The sequence below is a fragment of the Salvelinus namaycush genome, chromosome 7 (genome assembly GCF_016432855.1).
Source record: "Salvelinus namaycush isolate Seneca chromosome 7, SaNama_1.0, whole genome shotgun sequence".
NCBI lineage: Eukaryota > Metazoa > Chordata > Actinopteri > Salmoniformes > Salmonidae > Salvelinus > Salvelinus namaycush.
In genome coordinates this window covers 24,281,386-24,308,796 of record NC_052313.1, presented here as the reverse complement: position 1 = coordinate 24,308,796, position 27,411 = coordinate 24,281,386, and the positions used below count along the sequence as shown (strand labels likewise).

Below are 27,411 nucleotides of genomic sequence, written 5' to 3'. Positions count from 1 at the left end.
TTATGATTTAATCATATTAAATATGAATGATATCTGATGAACAAACTCAGTGTTATAAATATGTATGGCGTTACTGTTTTACAATGTCTCCAGAACTGAACAGAGCCCAGCTAGGGGCTGCAGCTTCACTTGAACAGGTGCAATTTTACAAAACAAGGACTGCATGTCATAAATGATTCAGTAACAGTGATAAATACACACAATGTTTAAGATGATAATCTGGTATTTAAAAAAGGCACATTGAAGAAGCCTGTTTTTTCCCCTCCACCAGCGGAGATGAATCAGTGCCTGTCTGGTGAAGGGGGGAATCTGTAACTCACAGTCCCACGGATAGGGAAGGAAACGCACGGATAACCCCTATCCTTCCTCAGCCCGTCAGAAAGCAGAGCAGCCCTTTATCTCCATATTAGCACACCTTTACATTCAATTATGCACCGCTGCAAAAACACCAGGCAGTGCACCCGTGACCTCTCCAACCTGCCCAAAATAGGACCTGTCACACAAGCAGATGTTAATGCACAATGATGACACTCTATTACCCTCTTTAATCAAGGCCCCCTCCTCCTCGCCCTGGCCCGCAAATCCACTGTTCTAGGCAGGCCTCTGTCCTTAGGCCATTTTACATCCTAGAGGAAGAATACCTGTTATCAGGTGTGTATGCATGAGGCCCTAATGACGTGCTAATGGGCATCTATAAAGGCACACTCATAGGTAGCAAGTGTATTACTCTACCAGGTTCATTTAGGGGAAGTTGTTTTGATCAAAGATAAGGGCCATGGCATTTTTTGTAGCATTTATTCACATTTTTGGTTTGTTGTGGTGTGGATCCCTGGGTATGAGGCAGATATGGGGTGTGATTCCTGCTGTGGTACTCACGGGCCGTTCGACGGTCACGGGTGTCAATATGACGAAAGGTTTATCATACAACTCTTTAGCAGAGCGCTAAGTACTTCTATCCCACAAACCACAGCTTACATTAGCAGGTGAGGAAAGGTGCAGTTACCTCATCTATTCAGAGCATGTTGGCAGAAATAAATAAACATGGTATCACAATGGCTATCCAATCCATCTTTCCCCTAAGTGTGAGTATAGCCGCTTCATGAATAGACGGGCCCCAATAGGATTCCCTCACTTTGATGATCCTGAACTTTGATATATCGACATAAAATCGAAAAGGCACAGTTGAGGGGGGGGAATGAGAACAAGTCCAGGAGAGAGAGAGAGAGATATTGAGGGGGAAAAAAGGCAGCGAGACAGGAGACGGAGGTGTATGTGTGATGAGTGAGAGGCTCCTTCGCCTCCTTGTAAAAAGTTTGGGCTGTGGCAGTTCGCCGCCAAGTGTAGCCTACGCCAAAGTGTCTGGATGCATTTGCGTGTGAGCGGAGAGAAGAAGGGGGGCAGGCAGGCGTGCGGCGTGGCGCAGCACGAGGGCTTCTCCTTGGCTCTCCTAATCCCCAGGCCCAGCCATCCCTTCAGGGCATGCCTCAGATCTGGCTCTCCTAGCTCTCCGCGTGGACCTACCCGGCCTCCGCTAGCCGATTTAATATGCTATGTGTTCCTTCTCCCCCAGCTCCCCTCCACCTCCACCAGCTGCGTCCCAGAGCGGGACCCCATTCACCCCCCCCCCCACTCCCTGCTTCAAGGAGCCCCACTTAAGGCACCTTTCACTGGGCTCATGTCTTTTGCAAAGTGAGGGGAGGGGGTGGTTGATCTGATGAAGGGGGATCAGAGAGAGAGAGAGACAAGTGTAATGACATGCCTATACACACACATGCATTTAGATAAACCCCCACATCCACACCCTACACATGGGCTTCCAAATGTGCTCCTACTCCACCTGCATGTTTTAAAATGCAAACGCACCTCAATATAAAATATCCCCATCATAGACATGTTTTACACGCATGCAACCGCGCGCGCGCGCGCACGCACACGCACGCACGCACACGCACGCACACAGGAGCGTGCAAGCAAAGTAGCCGGTAGTTCTTCTTTCAGAAATGGGGGGGGGGGGGGCAGAGCTCAAGCTGCCGTAGAGGCTGAGAGTCAGAGTGGCCGTTTCTTTTCCAGGGCTTTGGCCTCACGGAAACCCAGATTGGACCTGCCATTTAGCCTGGTCAACCAGCTTCCTGGTCAACCATCTTCCATGAGAGAGAGGGAAAGAGAGAGAGATAGAGAGAGAGTAACAGAGAACGAGAGAGAGAAAAGAGAGAGAGTAACAGAGAACGAGAGAGAGAAAGGAGAGAGAGTAACAGAGAACGAGAGAGAAAAGAGAGAGAGTAACAGAAAACAAGAGAGAGAAAAGAGAGAGAGTAACAGAGAACAAGAGAGAGAGAGAGTAACAGAGAACAAGAGAGAGAGAAAAGAGAGAGTAACAGAGAACAAGAGAGAGTAACAGAGAACAAGAGAGAGAGAAAAGAGAGAGTAACAGAGAACAAGAGAGAGAAAAGAGAGAGAGTAACAGAGAACAAGAGAGAGAAAAAGAGAGAGAGTAACAGAGAACGAGAGAGAAAAGAGAGAGAGTAACAGAAAACAAGAGAGAGAAAAGAGAGAGAGTAACAGAGAACAAGAGAGAGAGTAACAGAGAACAAGAGAGAGAAAAGAGAGAGAAACAAATGATTTACTAGATAAAAAAACAAGATGAATGCAGGAGTGAATGAGCGCTAGCAGACTCCTGCATGAACCCCAGTGCGTGTCAGCGGGCGCCTGCGTTGTCTTTTCTCACACACTCGAGTACAAACAGAGTACAAATGGCGGCAGGTCGCGCCTGGCTGACGATGGAGTTGGACTGCGCTCGTCTCCTCCGCTGTTAGCTCTGAGCCGCTGTAAAAGCGTCTTTGCGGCTGCTGTGTGAAGTGTGGCAGCAAGAGGTGAAGTGAGCTGCGGCCCCATTTGCCTGTGGTGTGGTGGGCTGTGTAAAGTTGAGACGCTGAGCTCGGACAGTGGAGTTGTAGTTCCCGACTTCCAGGGGTTTTGGGTCTGTTATTGTAGAGGTGGCATTGTGTCAGGGACTTGATGCGAGCCAGTTGTGGCATCCGTAAGGGGGCCTGCTCTCCGTCGTTGTCCAGGGAGTGTGGTGACGGCCAGGGGACAGATGAGGCGGCCAGCTCACTGTGAACAATGATCTGTCACTCCCCCCCTCCTTCCTGGTCTGTGTGTGTGTGTGTGTGTGTGTGTGTGTGTGTGTGTGTGTGTGTGTGTGTGTGTGTGTGTGTGTGTGTGTGTGTGTGTGTGTGTGTGTGTGTGTGTGTGTGTGTGTGTGGAAAGCCATGCGTCAGGCTGCTGCACGAAGACACACACACACACACTTGGATAGGCTCAGACAGGCGCATGCACGCACACACACAGAACTACTGCGGGAGAGGTCAATTGAAGGCAAGGGAAGGGTCACTGATTATTGTGATTGGGACTGAATGGGAATTCATTTTTGTACACCCCCCAAGTCTGTATGAGAAAGATAATTTCTCATATCAATTTCATAAATAGCTGTTTGGAATGATTCTGTTGCATTGCTCAGACTGTTCTGCTACACATGACAATGGTGAAGTTGTTTTAACGTGTTTTGTATTTGCTGTGCCCCATGCTGGCCTGGTTATCTGCGTTAGTGAGTGAGCCCTGTGGGTCTTAGTGGAACCTGGGGGTCGAGATTGAGGACGGGGACATTGTGTGAATGTCAAATGCCAATCCCAAGGTTAATACCTGAATAAAGTTCAGGCCCAGTTGCCCCCTCCCTTCTGCAAACATGTTTAAATGAGTGCCTCTTCCCCTCCTTTCCCTCTTTTCCCCCTTTCCCCTTCTCCTTCACTTCCGTCCTCTTTTGCAGGGAATTTGACCCCCGTTCCTCCTCTTCTCTAGGGGCCAGTGGGGCCTCCTCTGCAAGTGAATGCTAACAGCCCCTGCCTGTAAGACAAAAAATGCCTCATCTTAGAAAAACAAAAGGGGAACTCTACTATCGGAGCAAATTTCTTGCCCGACCTGAAAGGAGGCCTCTTTTGTCTGGATGGCATTTGAAGACTAATCGTTTTTTTCTCATGCAAAAGCACTCTGTCTTAAGAGCTGGGCCTCGGAGAGAGAGAAAGAGAGGGAGAGAGAAGGAGCTAGTGGGGGCTGTGTTTTAACAATACTCCGCAGGGAGCAAGGAGGAACGGGGGTTGGAGGGGGCGCAGGGGGATTCCTCTCCTTTGCTTATTTTTTAGACAAAGCCCAGTTCCTTGCAGGGTTGAAGGGAGAAAGGTGGGAGGTGGGGTGGGGTGGGGGGGGGGGGGGGTGGGGGGCTGGAAGAAGGAGGAGGGGGTGGGAGGTGGGGGGGATCCAAGAGTTTTTAGTTCCTTGAAAGGCGGGGGGGGGGGGGGGGGGGGGGGACTCCAGCCGTTTCTAATGACGGTCTGTCATCGGGGCTCCCCTACCTGCCAGAGGAAACCTCAGGGCGGGCCCCGACACTACACTGACTCCGACAGGCTTGGCTTGGGGAGAAAAAAAGTGGGCCTCGGAAATGTATAGAGCAACAGAAATATGAACTTGTATATGGGCCCCTAAAACGTCTTGGGCTATTCCAGGCCTGACTGGTGTTTTTATTAAGAGAGGTCGACATGCTTTGGAAATAGATCTTATTCATGAAGAAAAAAAAGCCAGGGCTGGACTTCCCAAAGAATTCATTATGTTCCCCTTTCCCAGAAGCCTCGGTGCTCCGCATGTCCCAGCCGTGCCTCGGAGGACGCCGAGCGTGTCGCACCGTGTCGCGTGACTTTGTAAAGCCTCCCTCAGCGAGCAGGGGAGTGCGAAGGGTTCCATTTGTCAAAGGTGCCCGGCAGTTTTTTTCCCTCCTCAACACTTTCCCGGCTCCGTCCCAAACTCATTGTCTGAGCTAAGGCAGGACATTAGTCACCGCGGTGCTAGTGGAGCCTGCGGGGCTGTGGGACCAACCAACGCTGTTCTGGAGCAGCGACTGCTAGTCGGACAGAGAGAGAACTAGAAGAGGGAAAGAGGAGGAGTGATGGAGAGTGTGTGAAAGAGAGAAGGGGAGAAAAAAGAAAGAAAGAAAAAGGGAGAAAGAGCGAGTGTGGCTGTGTGTTTGAGAAAGAGAGATAGAGTGTGTAGGAAGGAGAGAGCGTTAGAGGTGTGGAAGAAGGAGAGAGAGCGTTAGAGGTGTGGAAGAAGGAGAGAGAGCGTTAGAGGTGTGGAAGAAGGAGAGAGAGCGTTAGAGGTGTGGAAGAAGGAGAGAGAGCGTTAGAGGTGTGGAAGAAGGAGAGAGAGCGTTAGAGGTGTGGAGGAAGGAGAGAGAGCGTTAGAGATGTGGAAGAAGGAGAGAGAGCGTTAGAGGTGTGGAAGGAGAGAGAGCGTTAGAGGTGTGGAAGGAGAGAGAGCGTTAGAGGTGTGGAGGAAGGAGAGAGAGCGTTAGAGGTGTGGAGGTAGGAGAGAGAGCGTTAGAGGTGTGGAAGAAGGAGAGAGCGTTAGAGGTGTGGAAGAAGGAGAGAGAGCGTTAGAGGTGTGGAAGAAGGAGAGAGAGCGTTAGAGGTGTGGAGGAAGGAGAGAGAGCGTTAGAGGTGTGGAGGTAGGAGAGAGAGCGTTAGAGGTGTGGAAGAAGGAGAGAGAGAGCGTTAGAGGTGTGGAGGTAGGAGAGAGAGCGTTAGAGGTGTGGAAGAAGGAGAGAGAGCGTTAGAGGTGTGGAGTTGGGAGAGAGAGCGTTAGAGGTGTGGAAGAAGGAGAGAGAGCGTTAGAGGTGTGTAGGAAGGAGAGAGAGCGTTAGAGGTGTGGAGGAAGGAGAGAGAGCGTTAGAGGTGTGGAGGTAGGAGAGAGAGCGTTAGAGGTGTGGAAGAAGGATAGAGAGCGTTAGAGGTGTGGAGGTAGGAGAGAGAGCGTTAGAGGTGTGGAAGAAGGAGAGAGAGCGTTAGAGGTGTGGAAGAAGGAGAGAGAGCGTTAGAGGTGTGGAGGAAGGAGAGAGAGCGTTAGAGGTGTGGAGGAAGGAGAGAGAGCGTTAGAGGTGTGGAAGAAGGAGAGAGAGCGTTAGAGGTGTGGAAGAAGGAGAGAGAGCGTTAGAGGTGTGGAGGAAGGAGAGAGAGCGTTAGAGGTGTGGAAGAAGGAGAGAGAGTGTTAGAGGTGTGGAGGTAGGAGAGAGAGCGTTAGAGGTGTGGAAGAAGGAGAGAGAGAGTGTTAGAGGTGTGGAGGAAGGAGAGAGAGCGTTAGAGGTGTGGAGGTAGGAGAGAGAGCGTTAGAGGTGTGGAAGAAGGAGAGAGAGCGTTAGAGGTGTGGAAGAAGGAGAGAGAGCGTTAGAGGTGTGGAAGAAGGAGAGAGAGCGTTAGAGGTGTGTAGGAAGGAGAGAGAGCGTTAGAGGTGTGAAAGGAGAGAGAGCGTTAGAGGTGTCGAGTCTATAGCTCTACCTCAGGTCTCAGTGTGTAAGCCCCTGCCCTGTCTACCCCCCAAAGCTGCATTCACAAAGAGATTTACAAGACAGGTCTCCGGTGTGCTGCTTTGCCGCCATGGATCATGAGTGTATGTGTGTGTGTGTGTCGAGCGTGTGCGTGTGAGAGAGAGAGTGTATTTTTCTGGGTTAAATGTGCACTGTGAGAAGACATGTTTTTTCTTAGAAGGTTACCCAAAATGAATGGGTCCTAACTAGTCAGTGCTAACCAGAACCAAAGGAGGGTATGAGATGACTTATTCAAGAGAGGTGGTAGGGTGTGTGTGTGTGAAAGAGAGAGAGAGAGAGAGAGTGTGTGTGTGTGTGTGTATGAAAGCGTGTGTGTGTGTGTGTGTGTGTGTGTGTGTGTGTGTGTGTGTGTGTGTGTGTGTGTGTGTGTGTGTGTGTGTGTGTGTGTGTGTGTGTGTTGAGGAGAGTCAGCAGTCACACATCACACATACAAGGGATCCTGTTAGCTTTTGGAATTATTTATAAAGCTTGGCTTTTGTGTGGCTCTGTAAATCCCTGTCTCCTCCCATTACTGCCTATGACTCTACCTGCGCCACCTTCAACCCCAAATACTCCCTCTGCTACTGTACTGAGTCTCAGTGGGTGCTGATCTAGGATAAGTTTTGCCTTTTAGATCATAATAAGATTCGAATTATGCACGGGAGGGCTGATCCTAGATCAGGACTCCTACTCGGACACTCTTTACAGACACCAGTTGTATATATTCTGTTTCTTTTAATGGGCGAAGAAGTACAAGATCAAAACAACGACTGTTGTTCCAGTAGTTCCTATATGGGTTCTATTATTTAGTAGAGTTCTGGTTGTAGTGACACGCCCAATTCTGAGACTTCAGAGGAAAATCACAAAGTTATACTGACCGTCACATATGGGCTTGATTGCACTGTAGAGTTTTGTGTGCATTTATACAGAGTCCTGGTGGACGGTTTAGTGCGTTTGAGATGGTGTATGTTAATGTTGCCTTCATTGAAACAAGCTGCGGTGTGATTATGGCTCAGCTCTGGAGATAGGAGCAGAGCGCCGAGCTAGCTTCCCGTTTCTCCCGCTGGCGTAGAGATCAATGCAAACCGGCTAACACAGCCTAATAACCCATTTACACATACATTGGGAAAAACATTTACATACATCGACCCTTAAACTGATAAAGTAGGTCCATGTCCTAGAGGTAAGAGTTATTGTGCTTGTGAGTGATTAGCTCCAGTGCGCGTTTCTGTGTGTGTGTGTGTGTGTGTGTGTGTGTGTGTGTGTGTGTGTGTGTGTGTGTGTGTGTGTGTGTGTGTGTGTGTGTGTGTGTGTGTGTGTGTGTGTGTGTGTGTGTGTGTGTGTGTGTGTGTGTGTGTGTGTGTGTGTGTGTGTGTGAACGCAGGAGAGCCCTCTCCCGCGACTACCAACCAGTCCTGTGTGTGATAGGTGCCAGATTGTGTAGCTGCTAGCCAGACTGTCTCTGCCGATCAGAAAAGAGAGAGAGAACGAGAGGAAAACACTAGAGAAAAAGAGAGGGGGGTGATTACAGTACAACGTTCCTCTGATCTGATTCATCGCCGACTGTCTCTCCTGCAAAGGGTGAACTTATTATCCCTGTCTCAACCTCCAGAACGGTGCCAGCTGCTCCCCATGTTTCCCAATTTACTCCCGGTACCCGTCTAACTCACCAATTAAGGCTTCCTCCTCAACGTTTTTATTTGCACGTATTAGCATGCTAGCGTTGGCGTAGTGCCGGAGCCCCGGGCTGTGTTCATCGGGCACCGAATGGAAGAAAACAGACTGAAACAGGGACGGACTACCTTGACCTGTCCAATAAGAAGAAAAAAAATGTGTTATCCGTTGTTAAAACGTTTTGAAACGATTTGTGCCCTAATGAATACAACCTTGGTCTGGAGGGATAACTGAGAAGTAAGCGAGTGTGGAGAGTGTTTAGGAGGCGTCCTAAGCGATGGCTTTACGGCCCCCAGAATTTATTTCAGGCGGCAACGCAAACAGCTGAAAGGCGTAAACACAGCCAGATGTTGGTTAGCTTCCTGACTGACGACGGCTCGAGGGAGCTGCCAGTGTAATTACAAGTCTTGTTCCCCGCGTTTTTTCGTGGCCTTTTCTTTCGAGAGCTAGTCTGTATGTCCCTTTTGAGTGTAGGGGTAGGTTTTTGTTGCACACTTGGAAATGCTGTGAGTTGTATGATAAGTCATGTGGATGTTATTGCATATCTCAATGGAGTATGGGTTTGAATCAGATGTATACTTTTTTACTGGACTTGCGGTAACTTCAAATTCAGTCTTCACTCCGATGATATTCACTTGTGTGTGTTTTGAAACGTGAAGTGCATCTTCAGTAGACCTTTAGGCCGAGCTCTGGGTAAGAGTTATTGTGCTTGTGAGTGATTAGCTCCAGTGCGCGTTTCTGTGTGTGTGTGTGTGTGTGTGGGGGGGGGGGGGGGGCACGTGGGTGCATGTGTGTGAGCGTAGGTGCACCTTACTGACACTGTGGGAGAGAAACGGGTGCTTTGGGGAGCGCCAATCCCTCTGAGAGAGTGTGTGTGTGTGCGTGTGCGCGTGCGCGCGTGTGTGTGTGTGAGAGAGAGAGAGAGTGAGAGTGAGCAGGCCCTGATGGGGGGGCTTTTCATGAAAGTGAGACTGAAGTGTTGTCTTCCTACCAAACTAGTGGTGCTGTTGGGGGACACGTCAGCCAAAGGGGAGCTGGCTGGGAGTCTCTGACTAAGACTCCCTCTGTGTCTCTACTTCCTTTGATCTACCACTTTCTCAACCATACTCCTGGTACAGTACAGTACAGTAGATTACAGAACAGTAGAGTAGATTAGAGTACAGTAGAGTAGATTACAATAGAGTACCTACTTGATTACCTGCCCTATATATGTCACTCCCTTTGGATCCTTCCCCAGGCGTTATTGGTTCTGTTCCAGTGTCATGTCTGTTTTGTGTTTCTTGTTTTGTATTTAGTTGTGTTTATTTATGAAATCACTCACTCCCTGAACTTGCTTCCCAACTCTCAGCACACTCCTTACACCCGGTCATAGAGTTTGTTTTATACAAGTGATTCATAGCATTGCGTGGTTTAAGAGGAGTTACTTAGCCGCCTCATTAAGTGAGCCTCAGTTCCGTCCGCCCCAACAAATGAACTAGGCCCAACTCCCCCACTTCCCTCTCCCGCTTCTTCCCCCGTCCGTCACAGCCATGCCATGTTAAAAGACTATTAGGGCTCTGATAGCATGCTGATAGCATGAGCAATCGCCAGGCGTTCTTGGCCGGGGCGTGTTGAAGTTATTTCCTCGGGCAGCGTCCCAAATGGTACCCTATTCCCTACGTAGCGCACTACTTTTGAGCAGAGCCCTATGGACCCTGATCAAAAGTAGTGCACTAAATATGGAATAGGGTGCCATTTGGGACTCGGACCCCGTGGGTCCACCTGGTAGAAGGAGAACAGATGATAAAACCGAATCATCGGAATGTAGTGTGGAATGTGCGACTCAGTTGCCCTTTGAATGCCTTTCCTCCTTTTTCACTTCCTCCGCCCGTTCGTCCTCTCCTTCTCCCTCCATCCCTCCATCTCTCTTTCACTTCCCATTGAACAAGGGTCTAATTCCAGGACTTCATTTTGCAATGTGATGGCATTCCTTTATTTTGCCCTCCCTCCCTCCCTCCCTCCCTCCCTCCCTCCCTCCCTCCCTCCCTCCCTCCCTCCCTCCCTCCCTCCCTCCCTCCCTCCCTCCCTCCCTCCCTCCCTTTATCGCCAGAGAGCCAAACACCAGTGCGACTTCATCTCGTCCAATCATCCCCCCTCTGATACACTTTAAATGGGGCGGCCGCGAGGGTCCGGACGGAGAATTAATAACAGCCAATAAAGCGCACCTCCGGGGCATGGCGGCGAGTCTTTAAGTAAACATTATGACTTCTTGAGGGGGGGCGTCGGGGGCCAGCGACTTGATGAATCGTCGCGGAGCTCGGCGAGGGCTAATTTCTCACTTAGCCGTCCTGATGAGGCCTGCCTAATAGGGGCCTGTGCTGCCTGCTTTGCCTTGCTGATTGTCTGCTTCATGGGTTGGGTTGATTATTGTGCTGCGTTATTATCACGCTGGCCCCTGGCTGTTGTTCCCCCGCAGAGGCCCTGCTCTGTCATCAATCACATCATTCACTACCCTCCTCTCCTCCACTCACTCTGGTCTGTGCTGTACCGTTTATACCAGTGACAGAGAGGAAGGAGAGAGCAAAGGGGTGGGGTGGGAGGAAGGCAGAGCGAGAGGGAGAGCAGGCGCGCAGGAGAGATTTGTGAGAGAAAGAGAGGGGGAAAAGAGAGATAGAAAGTTGGAGAGACAGAGAGAGAAAGAAAGGAAAAGACAGATATAGAAAAGGGAAAGAGAGCGATGGAAAGATAGAGAGGGGGAAAGGAGAGAAAATAGACAGAGACAGAGGGAGAGTAGGAGAGCCCAGAGGGAACTGGGGGGTTAGAGTGTGGAAATGAGAGAGGGACCAGCAACCTGTGGGCTCAACCTCTGGACAGACAGACAGACATGGTCTGGGGGAAGTTGAAGCAACAACTCCATCACTCCATCACTCCACTGGAACTGCCTCTGTGTCTGCATCCCAAAGGGCACCCTATTCCCTACTTCTTTTGACCAGGGCCATAAAACAAGACACATATGACTCAAGAGGGAGCCAGAGATCAAGATGACCAGAAGGGGAAAAAACGTAACCTGACCCGACCGTCCTCCTCCCACTCCTGCTGGCTTTCGTAAATTCTGCCGTTAGTCTCCTGAAGTTGCTGGTAATAGGCTACACGAGGAGTCGGGCAACCTTTCTCATGTGGAATGCCAATTGATCTCACTATTTCTACCGATCTGTGTGCCAGTTATGGTTTTCATATTCACATTTTGGTGGAACAGTTCAATTTCATTTATAATAATGTCTTCGTATCTCAAAGTCATTGTCAAGTGGTTAATCAAAATTCGATCCAAATCTAAATGAAAATGATACAAACCTAAAAAGTTACTTATATTGCCATTGTCAAAACTAACCTACATAAAGCCAACAAATAAAACATTGCAGCCTGCAGGTAGAAAATATCCTGATTAAAAATAAATATCCTATAAATCACATTGGCTACGCATGGCCTGTCTGCAATGAACTTGAAACATTGTATCAACTATTAACTTAGGTCAGGCCTGAAGCTGGTGCTAGCAAACTTGCAACATTCAATAAAATTTTCTAGGCCCTCAGAGTTTCTCACACGTCAAGTGAGCTCAGGACAGACACAACTGTAGGCGATTTGCTTACGGGATAAAAAGTAATCAGGTAGGCCTATTTTATGATGTTTCCACTGGATCAGAGCAAGGCATTTTTCCCTTTCATGCTGAGTGGTTATCGAAAGGGAGAGAGCTGGAAAGATTTTTCAAATACATTGAGGAACTATTGTCGTTCTCTATGGATGTAAAAACAGACTTTGTTTACTGTCTGAGGTGAAGAAAACGATTACTTTGAGAAGCTCCACAGCTCATTAGTGGTGGTGCTTTAAGCCAATCAGAAATACTATCAGATCTCCAAATGGGCACATGTATAAGCCTACATTTTAGCGCAGGCCAGGTAGCCTATAGGCCTACTTCTTTCTATGTGTAATCAGGTGCACGTCGTTACTCAATGTTGGCACGAGCACTCCACACAAAAGACAATGACTAAACTGACAAAACGAAATGGAATTAAATAAACCAAAACAAAATGTCCAATCCGATAATGAAAACGATAGAAGACTGGAGTAATAATATATTGAACGCATTAACAGAAATTGCTGTAACCAAACAAACATTGTAGATTAGAAATGAAAGGAATTAACGGTAAATGTAATACTGGTGATATACGTCATGAGCAATTGATACACTAACAATCAAATGCATACAATTCACACAATTAAGTTAGGAAACAATGAATGAGCACAAATTGGTATGAGAGAGAGTGCATTCAGGAGAGAGATGTGCATTGTGCATATTAGCCACACTCACAATTGCTGCTGGGAATTGCTTCCATTTAGCCACAAGGGCATTAGTGAGGTTGGGCACTGATGTTGGGTGATTAGGCCTGGCTCACAGTCGGCGTTCCAATTCATCCCAAAGGTGTTCGATGGAGTAGAGGTCAGGGCTCTGTGCAGGCCAGTCAAGTTCTTCTTCGGCAAACCATTAATGTATGGACTTCGCTTTGTGCACGGGGACATTGTCAGGCTGAAACAGTAAAGAGCCTTCCCCAAACTGTTGCCACAAAGTTGGAAGCACAGAATCGTCTAGAATGTCATTGTATGCTGTAGCATTAAGATTTCCCTTCACTGGAACTAAGGGGCCTAGCCCGAACCCCCTGCGTCCGCCAAACCCAGATTTGTCCGCCGGACAGCCAGACGGTGAAGCGTGATTCATCACTCCAGAGAATGTGTTTCCACTGCTTCAGCACTCAGCTGTCCCGTTCTGTGAGCTTGTGTGCCCTACGACTTTGTGGCTGAGCCGTTGTTGCTCCTATACGTTTCCACTTCACAATAACAGCACTTGCAGTTGACCGGGGCAGCTCTAGCGGGGCAGACATTTGACTGACTTGTTGGGAAGGTGACATCCTATGACGGTACCACTTTGAAATTCACTGAGCTCTTCAGTAGGGCCATTCTACTGCCAATGTTTGTCTATGGAGATTGCATTGCTATGCGCTCGATTTTATACACCTGTCAGTAACGGGTGCGGTTGAAATAGCCAAATCCACTAATTTCAAGGGGTGTCCACGTGTATATATAGTGTATTTGCTACTGCTCGACAAAAAAAAGTATTGGTCGATCCAACAGTCTATTCGACCAAACAATCGACCCCACGACTAATTGGGGTCAGCCTTAGTTGACTGTATGTCAACTATGGAAGTACATTATCTTGGTAAGGATGTCTGCTTCATGCAATGACACAAGTCTAATGATATGAATGGAACCTCTATGGAGACATTGCATTAGGGATGACTATGCAAATATGAATGGAAGTTCTACTGTATGTGGACAAACTGTATTAGCTATCTAGAGGTCTTTATGAGTGTGAGTAGTTGTATGTGGACAAACTGTATTAGCTATCTAGAGGTCTTTATGAGTGTGAGTAGTTGTATGTGGACAAACTGTATTAGCTATCTAGAGGTCTTTATGAGTGTGAGTAGTTGTATGTGGACAAACTGTATTAGCTATCTAGAGGTCTTTATGAGTGTGAGTAGTTGTATGTGGACAAACTGTATTAGCTATCTAGAGGTCTTTATGAGTGTGAGTAGTTGTATGTGGACAAACTGTATTAGCTATCTAGAGGTCTTTATGAGTGTGAGTAGTTGTATGTGGACAAACTGTATTAGCTATCTAGAGGTCTTTATGAGTGTGAGTAGTTGTATGTGGACAAACTGTATTAGCTATCTAGAGGTCTTTATGAGTGTGAGTAGTTGTATGTGGAGACATGGAGAGGAAGGCCTCCTGTGGAGATGCAGGGATGGAGGTAGGGAGAGATGGAGGAGAGGAGGCAGTTCGATGGTCCCCAGGGCCATGCAAAAGGAGACCCCCTCTCAAAGCCTTACCTGCTCCCTCTACAGCCCCCCTACCATCCCTCTGCTTGATCCCACTCACTATGAGGTGTGTGTGTGTGTGTATTAGTGTATGTGTAGTTTTTTCATCAACAAAGGAATTCCTCTGCTTCTACCCTTCCACTCCCTAGGGTCCCCTCTCTTCCTGATGCTGTGCATACATACACTTGTAGATGAAAAGGCACACATGCCCATACAGTGTACATACACTCGCGCACAGAAAAGCTCACACACTCTCAAATACAGTAGAGAGCATCTCTCGCTCTCATTTTGACACATGCTGAGGTACCCATAGTGAAAAAAACACAGTGGTAAACATACTAAGCAAAGTACGGGAGAGATGTGTAGGTAGAGTAGGTTCAGGTTTTGTGGTGTCCTGCTTGCGAGCCTTCCCGAAGCGCGGTGTGAAGTGTGCCAATACGACCCTCACTCTTTGCTCCGCTTTGAATTCCATGCGGTCACTTAACCCCATTTTAGGGCCAAAGACTCAAAGTGGTGAATGTAGGCAGGAAACTTGTATTTACCATGTTGAACTGAATGGCTAGGAGCAAGTTGGAAAGAGAGGCTTATTTGTATAATAATCATTGTTGTGGGGATTCAAGTCAAGATGGACCAACATCTCAAGGCCCCACATACTGGTTTAGGAATCACGGACAAATGACGGCTAGACTTCATGTATTGTATTTCTTGGCTGCTGCCGTACTGTGCTTTACCTGGATATCAGTTTGCAATTGTTGGGTTCTGCTTGGAAACGAAATACCCGAACTAGCATCTTTTCCCTCTTTCATGCCAAGTCGCAGAAAGTGTATTGAACAGAGACTCTGTGGCATCGTGGGGGGAAATGAATCGAGTCAGAGTAAAAGCGAGGAGAGAGAGAGAGAGAGAGCGACCCGATACCGCGTAACCGTTCCACCAAGGGAAAAGGGCTGACTGCTTTTTCCATTGTTTCAGTCTTGGGGACTTTTGGGGTCCCAGTTGCTCTTAGTACACCAGTGCGACTCAAACAAATACAGTGCACAATAAATAAATAAGCTAATAGGCGGAGGGCTGGGGGAGCGGGGAAACGCTAGAGGAACGCCGGAGGTTTCCATTGTGGCCCGGCTCTTTATTTGCCCCTTATCTGCAGGGTAGCAAGCGCAAAAGAGGCGTCGTGTAAGCATTAAGATTACATCGTGTGGGTTTGTTACCCAGGAATGTAAGATGCACTCAGCGCGTCGCTGTGTGAAACGACACACGGTCCCTCGCCAGTCCTCCAAAGCATCTTAAGTAGAGAGGTCTGGGAGACGGAGGCACTCGACGAGCATAATCGCATTAGCTCCGCCGAAAGCCACCGATGGGCTGCGTTGTTGCACTGTTTGTCCTTGACAACAACATTTAAACCAAACCTCTCTCACACGTGCTTTGCAGTCGCACCTCCCCACTCCCAAATAACTGTATGGAGTTGATACTTCGGACAAAAAGCCCCAGTTTTGTTGAAATGATTCCTCTTGCGGTGTATCTGTTGGAGACGGGTAGATGTTTGCGGACTTCTTTGACGGGTAACAGACGAGAATCATAGCTATTTCACCCCTCCATTTCAGGTCCTGTTCATTAGTCACTTCATCTAGAACTCATTGCCCCACAAACAGTTCAGATGTCAAGGTGTGGCGTCGCCCACTCTGATAGAACAATATGTAAACGTGTGAACGACTTAGAGTTTAAACAGCCCGACCATGTCACTGAACACAAAAGGGTGAGAAAGGGCTAGACTGAACAAGTTGAATGGCATGTGTGTGTGCAAGTGTGTGTGCGAGTGTGTGTGTGTGTGGTGAGGCGTAACTAATTGCTACTAAATGGCCTTACTTCAGGGGACGATCCCCCATCAGCTGTAGGCCAGACTAAGTGCCATCTGGGCACAATGTTAAGTCTCATCCCTTTTGAATGGGACCCACCACCCAAATCCTCCATCCAGCAGAGAATCCCTCTTCCCGTTCCCCTCCCATAGGGCCAAGGGCATCCCCATATCCCCATCAGTGCAGTGTTGCACACAGCATGGCGACCTAAGTATGTGCCATTCACTCAATGACACCATTGAGCTTGTAATTGTGAACGTCTCTCTAGTCTCTTCGATATGGGGATTGACCTGGGGATTGAACCGCCAACCTCCGACCATTTGGTCACACTTGAGGTTTGCTAACCGCTCCACCTCTCAGCTGTTTCTCTCGGGCTTGCCTCCCGAATGGCACACTATTCCTTATATAGTGCACTACTTTTGACCAGAGCCCTATGGACCCTGGTCGAAAGTAGTGTACTAAATAGGGAATAGGGTGCCATTTGGGATGCGTCCTTGGTTTTTGTGTGCTCCTTTATAGGGCCCTATCCTTCAACCCCAACCCCCCATCCCTCTCCAAAGCAAGCACATGGGGGCCCAGGCCCCTTGCAGAGGGTTTCTGGTTATACCCACTACATCCTCACCCCACAGTGTTTTAGTTATTCCAGCTGTGCTTGAGCTCTTAATGTTGTTGGCATAGCTGCACAAAGTGCAAACACACACACGCACGCACGCACACGCACACACACACACACACACACACACACACACACACGCATGCATGCATCTCCTTTGTCTTGTTCACGATGAGGGAGAGGCCAGGATAGCAACCTCTCCCTCAACGTGATCAAGACAAAGGAGATGATTGTGGACTACAGGAAAAGGAGGGCAGAGCACGACCCCCATTCTCATCGACGGGGCTGTAGTGGAGCAGGTTGAGAGCTTCAAGTTCCTTGGTGTACACATCACCAACGAACTATCATGGTCCAAACACTCCAAGACAGTCGTGAAGAGGGCACGACAACGCCTATTCCCCCTCAGGAGACCGAAAAGATTTGGCATGGGTCCTCAGATCCTCAAAAAGTTGTACAGCTGCACCATCGAGAGCCTCCTGATTGGTTGCATCACCGCTTGGTATGGCAACTGCTCGGCCTCCGACCGCAAGGCGCTACAGAGTGTAGTGCGTACGGCCCAGTACATCACTGGGGCCAAGCTTTCTGTCATCCAGGGCCTCTATACCAGACCGTGTCAGAGGAAGGCCCTAAAAATTGCTAAAGACTCCAGCCACCCTAGTCATAGACTGTTCTCTCTGCTACTGCACGGCAAGCGGTACCGGAGCGCCAAGTCTAAGCCCAAAAGGCTTCTTAACAGCTTCTACCCCCAAGCCATAAGACTCTTGAACAGCTAATCAAATGGCTACCCAAACTATTTGCATTTTTACGCTGCTGTCACTTTACCTCTATCTACATGTACATATTACCTCGACTAACCTGTGCCCCCGCACATTGACTCTGTACCGGTACCCACTGAATATAGCCTCGCTAATGTTATTTCGTTGTTGCTCTTTAATTATTTGTTATTTTTCTTTTATCTTCTTTTTTAATTTTGTATTTATTTTTTACTTCAGTTTATTTTAGTAAATACTTTCTTCACACTTATTTTTCTTAAAACTGCATTGTTGGTTAAGGGCTTGTAAGTAAGCATTTCACTGTAAGGTCTACCTACACCTGTTGTATTCGGTTGTATGTGACAAATAACATTTGATTTGATTTGATGCACGTGCACCTCCTCACTCTTTCCATATCGAACCTTTTCCTCCATTGATGGAATGATGCTTGTTACTTTTTTCCTCTCTCATATTCCTCTCGTTTTCCATTCTTTCTCTCTTTCTCCCCTCATCTTGAACCCTGTTCATCCCTCTCTCTATTTATCCTACATTATTCCTCCGTCTCCCGCTCCCCCCTCTCTCTGTGCTGTAGTGTGTTTGTGCACTGTCAATGAGCGTCAGATAAAAGGATCTCGGTGGTCGCTGATGTAATGATGATGAATGCTGCAGCACTGCCAGTCCCCCCCTCAGGGATCCCCCGGCACCAGGCTGCTCCCCCCACCCCCGATTTGGAAGTACACCCTCAGCATTTTTCTCACAAATATTATTTGAGTTTCTATAAGTTTCCATACTATGTAAATTCAGGACAGCAATAGATTGTGACTAGTTTGATTCCTTCGATAATGGTCTCCTTAAGCAGTTACAAAAATTAAAGGATTTTTCAAAGGCAATGTTTGTGGCTTGTTGTTTAACCCTGTGTGGAGAGAAAACACCGGTTCTCTTTTTTGATCAAAGGCAAAAGTTTATTTCGGTGTTTGACTTTGATGTGCGCCATTTGCAGATGACTTTCAACTCAGAGCCTTTGTCACCACAGCGTATAATTTATGTTAAATTGATTTGCTTAATGTGCTTATAAAATAAGAATGTTTTTTTCCTAACCAACAGTCTGAATTGTGGTATTTTAAACCTGTTTAATCGCCTCCCTTTCTGTGCGAAAGGATTATGGTGACACACAAATAAAGATACACCCTTTCATTCTCCCTTCACTAATTGAGTGTGGGACAGTCATTTCAAGGAATAAGCATTAATATGAAATTTACATTTATTTTGGGTAACGACTGCAACCGATGCGTGGTTCATAATGCCATCTTTTGTAAGGTGCTTACTGAGCATGCAAAGACCAAACCCTTCTGTTAAACAGACAGAGAATGAACATTATACAGCCTCTGTAAAATGTTGGTTATTTTTGTGATGTCTCATGCAAACGTGGTGGAGTATTTGATTTTCTACCCACTGGGCACACACTGGTTGAATCAACATTTTTTTCCACAGAATTTCAATGAAATTATGTTCAACCAATGTGGAATAGATGTTAAATTGACATTTGTGCCCAGTGGGTATTGACATGTAAGTAGATTAGTGTGTATTCTCTAACAGCTAAGGTTCAGGGTAGATGCCCTACAGTACATGACAACATACAGTATCATGACTTTCAAAAGTACTGTATAATATTATGTGCCTCCCTGAGAGAAATCCTCGGGATAGAAAATATCATTATCATTTCCTGGCCTAGATTGGAACCGTCAGAAACGGCGCATCCTCAATGTACTTACAATGTGACATACTTATGACTTACTCAGTAACGATAATGGTTATAACTAGATTAGGTCATAACTAGGGCCCAGAGTTTTCCCCGGCCAGGTGACATAGGAAAAACTCTGGGCACCACTGATAACACATGTACTGTAAGAAAACACAACTCAGGTGTTCAAAATCAGATATCAGTTATATTGCTTGAGTGTGAAGACACTGATAAAAGGTACCGAGAAGTAGAAAAAGAGAGGTTTTCAAGAAAAACAGAAAGAAGGAGAGAAAGAGACGGACAGAGACGAACACCTGCAGGACGGGGTGATTGGATGTAGCAGTGGCGTCCAGGTCAGAGGGATTATGGGTGAAAAGGTCCTGCTTTTAATTGCTGCTCTGGAACCACGGACCGCTCCGACCGCCTCATGGAACACAAAAGGGCAGTCAGCCACGCTTGAGTGGCCAGGAGCTGTGAATATTTGCTCTACCAATGGAATGTTTATGCCCCTGCTTTCTCCTCACCCCTCACTCCTCCCCCAGTAGATTTCCCCCTTCTGAATCTGAACATCCCCTCCCTCCTGTCTTCCAACCTTTTCTTTCTCTCTTTTTCTCCTCCTCTCCTCTGACTCACCTGGGAGGAGGCAGAGAGGTTTGAGGGCTCAAACAAGGAAGGGAGCGCATGCACACAAGCACACACCGGCAAAAGCACGGGCATGCCAAGGGTCAGTCTATAATGGGAGGAGTTTCTTTCCCTTCTCCCTTTTCTTCTTTTTTCTCTTCTTCGCTTTTGCAAGAAGTTCAATCGTCAGAACGGTGTAGCGTGTAATTTAAAGGGGGGCTGAAAAAACCTGACTCAGGGGCTCTATTGTCTGATCTCCCCTCTGCCTGAGATGGACTGTCAGTCGAGGAGCGCCTCACGTTTGAGTTTCTATGGTTGCGGGCCGCTGAAAGGGGTTGAGCGGCTTGCTGTCTCTCTCGACCCAGGACCTAAATCGATGGCGAGCTCAGGAACTCTCTCACACACACACACACACTTGTTGTTCTCCCAAAAATAAAAAAAAAGCTCTAAATCTAACCCAAAACTAAAACACTCATCCTATCAAACACATACCAGTGATTTGAGATGAGATCTGTTGTAGAAAGGGTGAAACGAGGTCTGGAGTGACATGGTACACATGTATTCATGTGGGAGTGATTAGAGGAAGAGCTCTTGTTTAATTCTGTTTTGATTGGTCGGGGAGTAATTGGGCTGTTTTTTTTTGGTGGTAACGCCACGATTGCTTACAGATGTTGTTGTCGGTTAGGAATGAACGACAGACGGAGTTTTTTCAGGGGGGTTGGGGGAAAAAATGAACAAAACGCATGTTTGTCTTTATTTGAAAGAAAAATGTTGCATAGACTAAATATTTCCAGCAATTACCCATGAATTATGGCATGTTTCAGGGTCTAAAAGAAGCAGAGGCATCATGCCCATAGGGGGCACAGGGGCTCTTGCCCCCGCAGATTTGTCATAAAAAATGAATTGAAAAAAATAAAACATACCAAAAAAACTATCTGCAATACCAGCCACTTAAAGCTGGCTTTACCTAGTCCAGACAGGTTCCCAATCTCCCAACCTCATAACTAGCTACCAAGAAGCCATTTCAGGCTATCAATCAAATTTTACCCAGATTTTTGAAGAGATGCAGAGAAGCATATTTTGTTTCTTTAAAAAAAGAACCACCAGTTAGGAGGATAGAGACAGTTCAAGAGGAATGCTTAGATATGCAGAAAAATAGACTTAAATAGAATTAAACATAATGATTATGGCTCTAGATTGCAGGAAAAAGCTGTTTCAGGTGTTTTAAAATGCAAACTTATAGCCCCCCCTCCAGACCACCCCCGTCATTCTCACGTACTTTGTGCCCCCTCAGATTTCTGGGGTGCATGACGCCCCTGAAAAGAAGGGCTTGCAGTGGATTTAAACGATCCCATGTTTTAAGTGGTTTAGCACCATGTTGGGTTACTGTCTCCATGGCTAAGATTCAGGGAAGACTTGACCCAAGTCGAGGTTTTGAACTAAGACGATGTGCTACTATAGACTGTTGGCTGAACTCCTCTTTAAAATGGAGAGACAGAATTAACCAAAACAAAGTTTATTCTTCGAGAGAAGGAGAAATTGCCTGGCAGCATATTATTCCCAAAAGGACCCCCAGACAAGTCTTCATTTTTGGGGTTGTGAATGTTTCTCTGTAGTATCCCCTGAAGGTTAGTCACTTCTTTCTCTCTGAAAGAGGAGGAATTCTCAGTACGTACCTATCCACAACCTTCACTTCCATGTACTCTAAGATATAACCTAAAACTTATTGTACAGCAACTTCTTTAACTAATTTACTTTGAAATAAAACATATAGAACTTAATTCCCTTGGTTACTGGAAGTTTACTTTGTCACAGTTGGGTAAGACGAGAAGTTAGCTCGCTGTCCTGTTTGTAGGGTTGAAAAAGGACCAAAATTCCAGTTGAAGGATTCCCAGATTTTCCGCTTATTCCAGGATTTGTGTAAAACCTGGAAATTTGGGGAAGGTTATCAGAATACTATAAGGCCGTTGGGTGCGTTGAGAGGGCAGTGGGAAGATCAAACATAACAATTATGAGGGAAAATAAACACAGTGGAGCTGAGCTGGTGGATTGACCCATAGCCTTCGCTGTGGCTGGGGATGAATTGGGATTGGCTGGGAGGACTTCCTGATGGTATAGAGGTCAGAGGTCAGCAAACATGAATGTCAGTACCATGTGATTGTTTTCTTTTCAAAGCTTTTAGATGTCATGCCTTTAATTCAACACAGTTAGTTTCTCAAGAGGTGGAGGCGTACTGTTGCAGCTCTATTGTTGAGCGAGAGTGTGACATCATCAACTTTTTGAGCAATTCCATTTTTTTTATCTTGTTTAAACATTGGTTGTTTAACAATGGTTTGAAGCTTAAAACAAAGCAACAACAAAAACATGTATTTTTTAATAAAAAAAAAAAACTATGATAGATACTTACTGTACTGGGCCATCCTCACTCAGAGAGACCAGTGTATCTGGAGAGAATGTTGGGAAAGTCTGTGATGCGATGGTGTGTACTAATGATGTACTATAATAGGACGCTACATCATTGGTCTCCTCTTGGTTGGGGTACTTACCTGTCCTCTCTCTCTGTCACCCCCTTCCCCAGGTGTCCTGTCTCCATGACGTGCTGAGGAATGAACAGTCGTCATGGAAACCCAGTCCCAGGCCAGTTCTGCAGCTGAGAAGAAGAAGAGGGTGGAGACCATCGTGGCGACCAAGGGCTCGTCGGCACGCACCGACATCAGCGAGAAGGCTGTGGCCTCTAGCACTACGTCAAACGGTAAGAGTCTAACTTACCTTAATCCCTCCTTCCTTACCCGCTTTGATCCTCTCTCTTGTTCTCTTCCTCGCTGGTTCCTTCTATCTCTCTCCTGTCTATTTGTCGTTTTGTCTCCGCTCCAAACAGGGAGTTACAATGAGTTGAATGTTTTGGTCATGAAGTTGAAATATGGGTGTTTCTTCATTTAGAATGATGTTTGTGGTGGAATGCAAGCCATGAGTGGATCATGCTCATACAAATGTTTTCTGAATGCCTATCAGTCATACTCATGTGTAAAACAAGGCTCTTCTGTAAGAGGTTGAGTTCATATGCAACATACAGTGCCTTCAAAAAGTAATCAGACCCCTTGACTTTTTCCACATTTTGTTAGGTTACAGCCTTATTCTAAAATTGATGAAATTGTTTTTTTCCTCATCAATATACACACAATACCCCATAATGACAAAGCAAAAACAGTTTTTTAGACATTTTTGCAATACTGAAATATTACATTTGCATAAGTATTCAGACCCTTTACTCAGTACTTTCTTGAAGCACCTTTGGCAGTGATTACAGCCCCGAGTCTTATTGGGTATGATGCTACAAGCTTGGCACACCTGTATTTGGGGAGTTTCTCCCATTCTTCTCTGCAGATCCTCTCTAGCTCTGTTAGGTTAGATGGGGAGCTTCGCTGCACAGCTATTTTCAGGTCTCTCCAGAGATGTTCGATCGGGTTTCAAGTCCAGGCTCTGGCTGGGCCACTCAAGGACATTCAGAGACTTGGCCCCGAAGCCACTCCTGTGTTGTCTTGGCTGTCGCTGTCCTGTTGGAAGGTGAACCTTCACCCCAGTGTGAGGTCCTGAGCGCTCTGGAGCAGGTATTCATCAAGGATCTCTCTGTACTTTGCTCAGTTCATCTTTCCCTCAATCCTGACTAGTCTCCCAGTCCCTGCAGCTGAAAAACATCCCCACAACATGATGCTGCCACTACTGTACCCTGGTGCCAGGTTTCCTCCAGACGTGACATTTGTCATTCAGGCCAAAAAGTTCAATCTTGGTTTCATCAGACGAAGTGAATCTTGTTTCTCATGGTCTGAGAGTCTTTAGGTGCCTTTTGGCAAACTCCAAGTGCGCTGTCATATGCCTTTTACTGAGGAGTGGCTTCCGTCTGGCCACTCTACCATAAAGGCCTGATTGGTGGAGTGCTGCAGAGATGGTGGTCCTTCTGGAAGGTTCTCTCATCTCCACAGATCAACTGTAGAGCTCTGTCAGAGTGACCATCTGATTCTTGGTCACCTCCCTGACCAAGGCCCTTCTACCCCGATTGCTCTGTTTGGCCCGGCGGCCAGCTCTAGGAAGATTCTTGGGGGTTCCATACTTCTTCCATTTAAGAATGATGGAGGCCACTGTGTTCTTGGGGACCTTCAATGCTGCAGAAATGGTATGGTACCCTTCCCCAGATCTGTGTCTCGACACAATCCTGTCTCAGAGCTCTACGGACAATTTCTTTGACCTCATGGCATGGTTTTTGCGCTGACATGCACTGTCAACTGTCGGACCTTATGTAGACAGGTGTGTGCCTTTCCAAATCATGTCCAATCAATTGAATTTACCACAAGTGGACTCCAATCAAGTTGTAAAAACATCTCAAGGATGATTAATGGAAACAGGATGCACCTGACCTCAATTTTGTGTCTTGTAGCAAAGGGTCTGAATACTAAGGTATTAAGGTATTTCTGTTTTTTATTTTTAATAAATTTGCAAAAAATTCTAACAACCAGTTTTTGCTTTGTCATTATGGGGTATTGTGCGTAGATTGCTAAGGATTTTTATTTATTTAAGCAATTTTAGAATAAGGCTATAACGTAACAAAATGTGGAAAAAGTCAATGGGTCTGAATAGTTTCCGAAGGCATTGTATGCAACATCTTGAAGACACACCAAAAGAGAGGTAGATTTTGACTGTGGACTCATTCACTCACTCACATTTTCATCGTTCACTCACGACACAGCTGCAGAAATGAAGAATATTAGATAACAAGATAACTTTTTCTCCAGGAGTGACTGGGACTGCCAGACACAAGTCATAACAAACCCAGAGAAGAAATGACCATGACTTAAGTTGCAGCTGTGCTCATTAGCCTGAGCTGTAAGAGTGAAGTTTTTTTGATGGGGGGGGGGGGTTGGGGGGGATCGAGGATTGGAAGGGTTCGGGGGGGGGGGTGGAGGGTGGAGTAGAGTTAGGGGTGTCCGTGGAGAAAGAGAGAGAGAGCACTCTGTCACCCTTGGTTTCCGTCTGAGTTGTAGGATGTGAAATGTTATCTTTCCAGGTCCGTGGCGGGAGACTTCAAACACCCCAGGAGAGGGTTAATGACTCCGAGGGTCTGCCTCTCTCTCTCTCTCTCTCTCTCTCTCTCTCTCTCTCTCTCTCTCTCTCTCTCTCTCTCTCTCTCTCTCTCTTTCTTTCTCTCTCTCTCTCTCACTCTCTCTCTCACACTCTCTCTCTCACTCTCTTTCTCTCACTCTCTCCATATGCCAGTTATAGCAGGAAGTTGAGCGGGGTGGGGTGGTGTGTAATGGGGAATACATCCTGATGCATCTTGGGAACTCTCTCCCTCTCTTACTCATTCCCAGATGGCCAACACTATTTTATTAATTAAAGGGGGGAAAGAGGGAAAAAAAGTTTTATGGTGTGGAAAAAGCATGGATGTAATTTGGCTCTGGTGATTGCAGATTTTTCTTTGTAAAGCTTCGACAATTACTAAATGTTGTAAGGTTTGTCTTGGAAGCTCGCAATCATCCCAAACTGATGGAGTTACACACAATCGGGTCCATAGCTGGGCTTATATATATGAGAGAGAGAGAGAGAAGAGAGAGAGAGAGAGAGAGAGAGAGAGAGAGAGAGAGAGAGAGAGAGAGAGAGAGAGAGAGAGAGAGAGAGAGAGAGAGAGAGAGAGAGAGAGAGAGAGAGAGAGAGAGAGAGAGAGAGAGAGAGAGAGAGAGAGAGAGAGAGAGAGAGAGAGAGAGAGAGAGAGAGAGAGAGAGAGAGAGAGAGAGAGAGAGAGAGAGAGAGAGAGAGAGAGAGAGAGAAGAGAGAGACTCTTCTAGATCCATATCTCTGAGAATCGTAAGATAGCTTATACATTCTTTGTGCAGGTTATAATGACAGCACATTCCCCAAGTGGCCCCAGAACTTATAACCTCTTATCAGGTGTAACCTTACACCCCGTCAACTTTAACCCCTGTAGCCCCCCTGTCCCCGCTCCCCATACAAACAAAAGGTAATTGTGAGCAGCTGTGGAACCCCAGTGGCTAGCTCTTCTCAGGAAGGCCCAGGCAAATATTTCCCCTGTCATGCTGCAGAGGAGTAGTGGCCCCTGAACCCACGCAGGGGAAACCCTGTAGGACACCCCTCCGCCACAGCATGCTATTAGAACTGAAAAGGTGAAAAGTGAAAAGGGGCAGTTATTGGTGGACTTATGGGCTGTTTAGCTTTAGGCATCTCTGAAGTGTTTTCTTTTGCAATACAATTACAACATGATTGAGTGCTTTGGTTTTGTTTGTGATTAAAGCATATGGAAATAAGTTATTGGAAAACCTTGCCTGATAGGCTTTGAGTCAAAGCTGTTTTGGACTTAATTGATTCAAATGTTGGCAAGACCTGGAGGTTATAATTTGATTAGAAGACTCCAATTTTCATTTGAAATGACGTTACTATCCACTCTCCCGAATCTAATTCCAGAACACAAAGAACAAAGAGGAAAGATACAACTTTTTTTCTTTCTAAAGATTAGAAAGTTTTTATTTTTATATTCAGTAGATAACACAAGTAAATTAGTTGTGGTTTGTAATTATGATAAAAATACAGTACTTATATTCAGTCAAAACCCTAGGGCTTAGTGTAGTTATACACTTACAGTATGTGACAGTGTGTGTACATATGTCCTGGGGAGTTTCCTAACTTAATAAAAATCTGAGCAGTGGAAATAAAAAATTGGCAAAACTTTTGTTTCTTCCTTTTTGTCCTTTCTCTGTCTTTCTTCCTTTCTTTCGCTCCTTTGTTATCTCTCACTTTAAAAATAAATATCCTACTACCCTCTCTTTTCTGTCGACGTGCACTCCTCTCACTTCTGATCTCTCTTCCTCTTCTTCTCTGTAAGTTTTGTCTGAGTTGAGAGAGCTTGCTTGGTGCTGTAATGGAGTATCGGAGGGGGAGCTAGCTGTAGCTAGCTTTCCCACATGGTTGGCTAAATGGTGGCTTCATCCTGTGTGCCATTCATGTCCTCGCCCGCTCCCCTGGCCTGACAGCTCAAAAGGACCGACTGGGCCACAACAATGCTGTGATTGGTGTTATTTAGGAGGGCAGGGAGGAGGCATGGGGGAGACCCCCCCCCCCCACCCTCATCATTCTCCAGGCAGGTGGACCACAAAGTCTCCTGATTCTTTTGTTGCTTCCCTGGTCCCTCCAAAAAAAGATGTCCATGCTCTTTGGCTGAATAAATCCTGTCGTCATGGGATAATTTGATAATAAAAAAAAGTAAAACGAAGGGAGGGAAGAAGGGAGGGGAAGGCCTATTGATTGAAGAGAGAGAGAGAGGGGAAAAAAGTTTCTGGTTGGTTGGTCCGTTGGACTTTTTTTGCTATGGACGCTGCTGAATTAGGGAAAGCGAGGGAAGCGAGGGACAAAGAGGATTGAGAGAGAGAGAGAAAGAGAAGGCTAGAAGAGAGGGAAAGAGTGAGTGAGAGAGGGGAAGTAGAGATAAAAAATTAGAGACATTTTTTAGAAGAAAAATTGGAGTGAGAGGGGAGGGTTTGAGTTAGCGAGCTAGTTTAGGAAATTGTAGTGGAATGCATGGCCTAAAGTAGCAGGGTGTCTGTGAACCTAATGGTTTATGAAGGAAGGACTGGAGACCTTTAAACGGTCACGCTTGGAAGGGCAGGAGCAGGAGTCTCAGAGGCCCAAAAGTTAAGCCTTGAAGGGCAAGGAATTTTCTGCTTATGTGTAGTAGGTTACCAGTGATATCCCTAACCCAAACGAAGAGCGTGGCAAAAGTGTTTCGGAGAGAAAAGGAGCTGTTGACTGCTTTGAAAATATAAAAAAACCTTCTGAAAGAGGGAA

General features: G+C 46.5%; 1 protein-coding gene across 1 annotated transcript in view; it reads left to right on the top strand.

The window, feature by feature from the left end:
- Positions 1-27,411, top strand: part of LOC120051119 (transcriptional activator GLI3-like) — a 129,219-nt gene that overhangs the window by 2,640 nt on the left and 99,168 nt on the right. Inside the window, exon 2 of the mRNA XM_038997791.1 lies at positions 22,142-22,315. Coding sequence (XP_038853719.1) covers positions 22,183-22,315 — 133 coding nt within the window. The 5' untranslated portion in view covers positions 22,142-22,182. The remainder of the gene's footprint in view (positions 1-22,141; positions 22,316-27,411) is intronic.